This window comes from Furipterus horrens, unplaced genomic scaffold (genome assembly GCF_987537825.1).
Source record: "Furipterus horrens unplaced genomic scaffold, mFurHor1.1.pri manual_scaffold_3, whole genome shotgun sequence".
In the NCBI taxonomy this organism is placed as follows: Eukaryota; Metazoa; Chordata; class Mammalia; order Chiroptera; family Furipteridae; genus Furipterus; species Furipterus horrens.
This window is the reverse complement of record NW_028327173.1, coordinates 18,394,685-18,402,305: the sequence shown is the minus strand read 5'-3', so window position 1 is coordinate 18,402,305 and position 7,621 is coordinate 18,394,685. Positions and strand designations below refer to the sequence as shown.

The 7,621-nt window shown below is 53.2% G+C and overlaps 1 protein-coding gene across 1 annotated transcript in view; it reads right to left on the bottom strand.

The window, feature by feature from the left end:
• Positions 1 to 1,533: 1,533 nt before the first annotated feature.
• The window catches only part of OPRD1 (opioid receptor delta 1), a 29,977-nt gene continuing 23,889 nt past the window's right edge, over positions 1,534 to 7,621 (bottom strand). Inside the window, exons 2-3 of the mRNA XM_090271520.1 lie at positions 4,690 to 5,039; positions 1,534 to 2,204 (exon numbers count right to left, since the gene is read on the bottom strand). Of these exons, the coding sequence (XP_090127646.1) occupies positions 1,627 to 2,204; positions 4,690 to 5,039 (928 nt within the window). The 3' untranslated portion in view covers positions 1,534 to 1,626. The remainder of the gene's footprint in view (positions 2,205 to 4,689; positions 5,040 to 7,621) is intronic.

Sequence of the window (7,621 nt, the reverse complement as noted above, 5' to 3'; positions counted from 1 at the left end):
TTCAATGGGGAGTCAGGGCATATGACTGAAGCTGCCTCTGTGAGGAAGGGGAGAGCGGTGGGGTAGGGTGAGAGATGAAGCAACGGGAGGCACAGGGAACAAGGACAGACACTAGTACTGGGGGCAGCAAAGATCTGGACTTGCCTGACTAAAATGACAGACCAATGAAAAGAAATGCCTCTCTGCCCAGCTCCGGGTGGACCCCTCTCTCGGCAGTTTGAGGCGGACAGCTAGAGCAGGTGCGGGAAAAGGCAGAGGACCACGCACTGACAGAGCATTACCGTTGTAGAAGCCTCTTCCCCAGTTCCTCCAGAGTCAGGCTCCTGTGGGGGCAGCTGCAGCTCACTGGGGACACTGGACACCGTACGCGCAGCCAGATAGCGGGAGTAGGGAAAGAGGATTTCTCAGAGGTTCTTCTCAGGAAGGCCTGGTGCTTCAAATAGATGCCTCACTCAGTCCCAGGGGCACGCCCCCTCCATGGGGCTCTGACCCATGGTTCACTGTCCTCCAGCACCTGGGCCAGGAAAGCCAGGGTCCCAGGGACAAAGAAAAGCATCTGCCCTCTGGCTTCAGGACCTAACCTCAAAGCAGAACCACCCCCCACACACTTCCTGCCTCAGCCCACCCACCACCACCTCTTGGTACAGAGGCGGACCTGCAGCTTCGGTTTTGGAACCGTAGGCCCCAGACCCCCTTTCCCTCTTTGAGCCCCATTAAGGACCAGGGACTGAGGAGTCTACCCCAACTGAGGTCCTGTGCTGTATCCTGTCCTGGAACCACGCACCCTGCTCCAGTGTCCTGTCCCAACCCCCGCTGAGAGGCAGTGCTGAGTGCTGGGGACGCTAATTCCATGCTGAGGGGACCTCTGCCTGTTCCAACGAAATGACTGGCAAGGAGTGGGAAGGTATATATATATTTCTCTCCCTATTTTCTTTTCTTTTTATTTATAAAGATGTCAAGTTGGACCTGGACCTCTGCAAGCCTGGCCTTGAGCCCCACCTCCTGCCAGAACTCAGGGCTGGGACTCTCCCCCAAAGTCGAGGCCGCGACCCCCTGCCACAGACCTGATCTCTGGGGCCCAGTCTTCAGCAGTGGCCAGGCCTCACTGTCCTGTCCTTGTGACCCTTGCGGGAGAAGAGGCCCCTCCTCACTACTCAGAGGCCCAGTCTTGCAGCTCAGTTCTCACGCTGCCGTCCCCACCTCTGCCCCTCCTGGGCCTTGGGCCCGGGATCTTCAGGTCTCCGTCGGTATCCCCACTGGCAAGCCAGGCCCGGGGGCAGCACTTGAAGCTGTCCCAAGGTTGAGCCCCTGCCCCGCTGCAGTGGCCCCGTTTATCCGACCAGTTCTAGAGCCACTGTCCTACTCCCTGGGAGTCGCTAGCTCCTCCTCCCTGGTCCCCAACCCAGAGCCCGTGACTGCGCACTCAGTCCAGAGGCACCGCCCCGCCGTCCTGCCCCCCGCCCCGCCTCAGAGGTCCACCCCCAGCAGGAGCCCCATCTCTTGGACCCCGCCTCACCTCAAGCCCAGCTCCGTTTTCCAAAATGGAAGTCCCCTTGTGCCCCCTCCCTTTTGCCCCCTTCCCCGTTGCGGCCCCCGCCCGCGTTAGAACGTGGCGGGACCAGCGGGTCACTCCGGAGGGGTGTGCTGCGGGCCGGCCGAGCCTGGTAAGGCGGCGGTGCCGCCAGGACCCTCGGACGCGGTGCAGGCGGTGACCCGTTCGCGGACCGTAGCTTCGCGGGCGCGGCTGAAGCTGCCGGGCTCCGGGCGACCGCAGGGCGAGCGGCAGAGCTGGCGGAAGCAGCGCTTGAAGTTCTCGTCGAGGAAGGCGTAGAGCAGGGGGTTGAGGCTGCTGTTGGCATAGCCGAGCGCGATACACAGGTGTAGCGCGGCCACCACCAGCGGGTCGCGGCGGTTGATGCCCACCAGCGTCCAGACGATGATGAAGATGTGGATGGGTGCCCAGCACACCACGAAGGCGCCCACCACCACGAGCACCATGCGCGTGATGCGCCGCAGACTGCGGTCCTTCTCCTTGGAGCCTGAGAGCAGGCGCACGCTGCGCAGGCGCAGCAGCATGAGGCCGTAGCACACGGTGATGATGAGGATGGGCAACACGAAGGCGAAGAGGAACACGCAGATCTTGGTCACTGTGTCCCAGTACCAGCTGGGGCTGGGGAACTGGAGCATGCACACCACTGCCCCGTCTGAGTCGAGGAAACAAAGAAAGACAGATGGGGTGAGGGGCTTGGGGACCTAAGAGACTCTGCCTACCTGCCTGCCTGCTCACCGTACCCCGCCCCATTCCCCTCTGAGCTTGGTCAAGTCCCACTGCGTCCTTCTGGCCTTTGCTTAAGGTGATTCCTCTGCCTGGAAAATCCTCCTTTACTTCTGCATTTGGTGAACTCTTATTCATCCTTCAAAACCCTACTAGGATTGGCCCTAACACTGAAGACCTTCCAATATGCTCTCCCAGTCTCTTTATGAGACTCCAGTCCATGGACAACAATAATGATATAATTTAGCCCAAGCCCACTAAATGCCAATCATTGTGATAACTCAAAACAGCTTACACATTTCCAAAGTAGCTTCAGTGGGGACAATATTGTTAACAAAGAGCTTGAGTTAAGAGTAGGACTCAGGTCCAATTAACTGTGTGGTGTGGCCTTGGGCAAATTATTCAAACTTCAAGAGCATCCCTAAAGTGGGGCTAATAACAGTACCTAAACCTCACAGGGTTGTCGTGAGGATTAAATGGGCCAAGGCATGTACACCATTTAGCACAGTGGGGTTCGAGCTTTTGGTGCATTCACCAGGCAGAGAGGCAGGTACATGCAGGAGTCCAGAGGTTAGGCCTAGGGCTGGGGAGGCAGATCTCAGCTTCGTAACAAAAACTTTGACTGCCAGACTTGGCCAAAGATAAGAGGGGCACCCAGGATGGAATGAGCTCCCTGTTCCTAGAGTGTGGGCTTGGGCTGGAGGAGTACCTCACGGAATGTTGTGAGATACAGACAGAGGGCTGAGGCTGGCCCAGGAGACTCCCCAGGTCTTTTGGAATTCTGGAATTTGAGGAGCTACACAGTGGATTTGGAGCCTGAGAGTTTTGAGAAGGGGGCTGGGGATCCACAGACAGAGTGAACCCAGGACATCGGACTGGCAGGATCCACAGGGATGGCAGAAGCCAAGGACTTCATTGTATAGATGGTAGAACCAGGCCCAGAAAAGAACTGCACTTGTCCAAGGTCACACAGCAAGTGGCATACAAGTGCCAATGGCACACACTGGGGAAGTGTGCATGTGCGTGTGTGTGTGCGTGTGTGTGTATGTGTGTGTGTGTAGTGGCCCATCTGGCCCAGCCCCCAGTAGCGCTGCAGTTAATGGCCTGTAAACTGAAGGCTGACAGTGAAAAATGGGGCTCAGCTGCTGAGTCAAGACCAATAGCTCAAAGACTTTATAAGGACTCTACCCTTGCGGGAGTCAATGGTAGCCAAGAAGCCTCCCACCAAGCCTCTTTCACTCTCCCAGCACACCACTGATAATCTGTAACCCTTCACAGCAGGGGCCGAGAGGAGCAAGATACGGGGGCAGGAGCCTTGGTTTCTAGGCCAGATTCCACCAAATGTCTGTCTGTGTGACTCTAAGCAAATCATTTGACTTTTCTGATTCTCAGCTTTCTTACTGTCAAATGGAGGTAGGAGTCTCTCCTTGTCTGTCTCATAGGCTTAACCATTCTAATAGCTGCTATTTATTGGGCCTTGGCAATGAGTCGGGACTTGTCCTAAGTATTTTGCACATAAAACCTCATTTAGTTTTCTCAACACCCCATGATAATATAGTGTGGCTCAGATAGGTTAGTGACCAATGACTTTGGCACCCTGCTGAACGACCTTTCCCACTTCTTCACATCAAGGTTGGGGTCATGTGACCAGCTATCACTAAGAAGAGATAAGCCATAACATTTAAAAGTGGTTGTGCTTTCTCATCATTCCTTCTCCATAGTCATCTGTTGGCCAGATGCCAGCAGCGGAGGATTCCGAAACCATCATGTGGAGCCTGGGTCCTTGAATGATTGTGTGGTGTAGAGACCATCCTCTTCTTGCTCGTATTAAACTGTAACGTGAGTGAGAAATAAACTTCTACTGTGTTAAGCCACTGAGCAGCTAACTGATAAATGTGGTTACTATATTAATAATTACCATTTACTCTGAGGAAATGTACCTATCCGTCATTCTCTGAAGGCCAATCTCTAGGCCTTGCTTTGGTCATTTGGGCCAATAATTTCCAATTGGGGTGGAAGGGAGTTTGGGATAGAACTGAAGATCTTGGGACCTCCACTGCTCACTGATCAGTGAGTGACCCTCACCCTACTGGTCATTCCTCTCTCTCATTAAAGGTCAATCATCCACACGGTTCTGACCAGCAGCAACACACTCATAGGTCAACCATCTATAATCCCATTCGTAATTTCCTTTGCCCAGCAACTCATATGACCACTGAGCAGTCATTCATCCTCACTACAGCCAACCATTCACATTCCTCATTGGCCAGCCATTCACATTCCCACTGGCTGACTATTCATACTCCCACTGGCCAGTCATCCACACTCTCATTGATCAGCAATACACACCTCCACCCTGGAAAGTGGCCTGCAAACCCATGGAGGCCCATGTGCTGCCCTCTGCAGTCACTTACCCCGGGGACGGGTCACAGCCATGATCATGATGGGTACACCAACACCCGAGGCCAGGACCCAGATGCAGATGTTGATCAACTTGGCCTTGGCGGGTGTGCGGAAGTCCAGGGCCTTGACAGGGTGGCAGACAGCAATATAGCGGTCCACACTCATCATTGTGAGTGTGAAGATACTAGTGAACATATTGTAGTAGTCAATGGAGAGCACAGCCTTGCAGAGCAGTTCCCCAAAGGGCCACGTCTCCATCAGGTACTTGGCGCTCTGGAAGGGCAGCGTGCTGGTGGCCAACGCATCTGCCAAGGCCAGGTTGAAGATGTAGATGTTGGTGGCTGTCTTCATCTTAGTGTACCTTAAAAGGAAGTACATATATAAGTAATTGTTCCATTTCACAGATTTCAGTTTGCCATGAAACTCAGGGAGGTGAAATGACTGCTCCAAGGTCACACAGAAGGTCAGAGACAGAGGTGGGACGGGAACCCTGACCCACCTGATTCAGCATCATTCTTTTCCACTACAACGGAAGCAAGGGCATTTCTTGGGCTGGGGGTGACTTTGGCAGAAGGTATTTTAGGAAAAAAACCTTATCTTTTAAAAATAAAACTAAGCTAAGTGATTCTGGGCTAGTAACTTGAACTCTCTAAGCTTTGGAGTCCACAACCATAAAAAGAGGGGTGACACTTTTACCAACCTCATTGGGTTGTTATGAAATTTAATGAAATGATATAGCACTTAGCCCAGAGCCCAAAGCATGGTAAGTGCTCAGTATATGATAGCTGTTATTATTCTTCATATACAAAGAATGAAGCTGGGCGCTAGACCAGAGTGACCTGACCCTCTGCCACTGACTTGGCCTTTTGAGAATATGACTGGGCAGCTTTGAGGGAGGGCCTCTGCCTAGAAGAATGACTGGGGCCTTAGATCACCTGGGGTGTCCTCCCCGGTAGACCAGGGCTCCCAGTCCTTCCTGTGGTCCTATCCGAACCATCTTGTTCCCAAGCAGCTGGACTCACCCAGCTGTAGGGAAAGGGAACAGGTGACAGTGTCAGACATCAGAGCATCCGCCCAGGTATCCAAGCCAGATGTCTGCAACCAAGCCCTGCTCCTGAAACTCTCCAACATCCCTCCATGCTCTGTGCTGCTGCACAACAACTTGCTCTACAGCTGGCCCCTTGTTTGGCCAACACTTACAGTCATCACCCCTCTGTACCCAGGGCCTGGGCTGGGCACTGAGGAGACTGCAGGAGGCTGCATACACTGAAACCGTCCCAGTGCAGTGTGATCATCGCAGAAACACACAGGTAGGTACACTGAGGCAGGGGGAAGGACTGCTTTCATGCCCCTGAAATGATCAAGAAACCCAGAGAAGAATTGTATGAGCGGCTCCTCAAATTTCAGAGCAGAGGAGCCCTGAGAGGTCGAGGGGAAGTGATTTTACGGAAGTGTGGGCCAAGGACTTCCTCAGAATCATTGAAGGAACCTGTAAGAAATGCCGATTCCTGGACCCAACAACACACCTTCTAGATCTTAATCTGGAAATCTTCATCCTTAACAAGAACTGCCCTTCTTGCAAGTGATTCTTATGGACCCTAAAGTTTGAAAAACACTATGAGTAGCTTGAAGCCCATATTGAGGAGATATGGAGAAACTGAGCCAAGGTCATACAGTGACAGTGGCAGAGCCAAGTCAGGAACTCGAATGTTTCTCTCCACTCTACCCCTCTAGGGCCGAACCGACCCCTTCCCCCCCCCCCACACATACACACCATGCAGCGCCACGGGCACCCAGGATGAGCACTGTCAAGGTGTTTTGAATGACTGAACAAATTCTGTCAGCTAAGGCTGTTCCTTCATGAAGTCACTGATTTGTTTGGTTTAAAAAGAAAAAAAAGATACTGACTCACTCACATTGTCCCCCAGGGCCAGCATCTGTCCCACTCCCTCCCAAAATAGCTGTCATTTGTCCTGCAGCTGGAGAACTAAAAAGTTTTGCTCGGAGATAGCAGAATTGCCAAGTCTTGGGAAGTCTGTCTGCAGCGGGGTGTGGGATCACAGCTGTGTGGGAGGCAGTCTCAACCCCACAGCTGACTCGTCTAATTTTGCTTCTTTTACGCAGAACAATTAGAGGCTGTTCTTTGCCTGCTATTTTGACTTGTGAAGGATCCTTCCATTCCCAGAGGGGGCTGGGGTGCTGAGATGCTGGGAAGTGGGTGATGAAGCTGCTGTAGTTGATCCAGGCAGAGCTGAGAGGCCCAGCACTGATGGCCGGCCAGAGGCCCAGGAGCTCCCCCGTCACGGGTCCCCCACCCAGCAGCTAACCAGCGCCAAGAACTGTCTTACTGGCCTCCTCAGACAAACCATGCCACCCTCCTGCTCTCAAAGCCCCAGTGGCTTTCCAAAGTTCTCTCCACTTTTCACAGACTTGCCCCAACCCCCTCAAGGGTCTCAGCTCCCAGAACCTAACCCCTGATGGCTGTCCCCCACCCCCTGGCCTCTCCCCTGTTCCTCAGACACATCCAGCCCATTTGCACCTCAGGGCCTCTGGACTGCTGCTCTGTCTTCCTGAGAGCTCGACCCCTAATTTTGTATGGTTTGCTCCTTCACTTAACTCAGGACTCTATTCAAATGTCACCTCCTCAGAGAGGTTGCCCTGACCTCCCTACTTAAGGTTACCCCCCTCCCTCTATCACTCTGTCTCCTAACACTGCCTTGTTTCACTGCTTCATTTATTTCCTTTTTTGTTTTTTTAAGATTTTATTTATTTATCTTTAGAGAAAGAGGAAGGGAGGGAGAAAGAAAGGGAGAGAAATAATTGATGTGCAAGAGAAACATCAATTGGTTGCCTCTTGCATGCCCCTAGCCGGGGATCTGGCCTGCAACCCAGGCATGTGCCCTGACCGGGTATCAAACTGGCGACCTTTCGGTTCACAGGCCG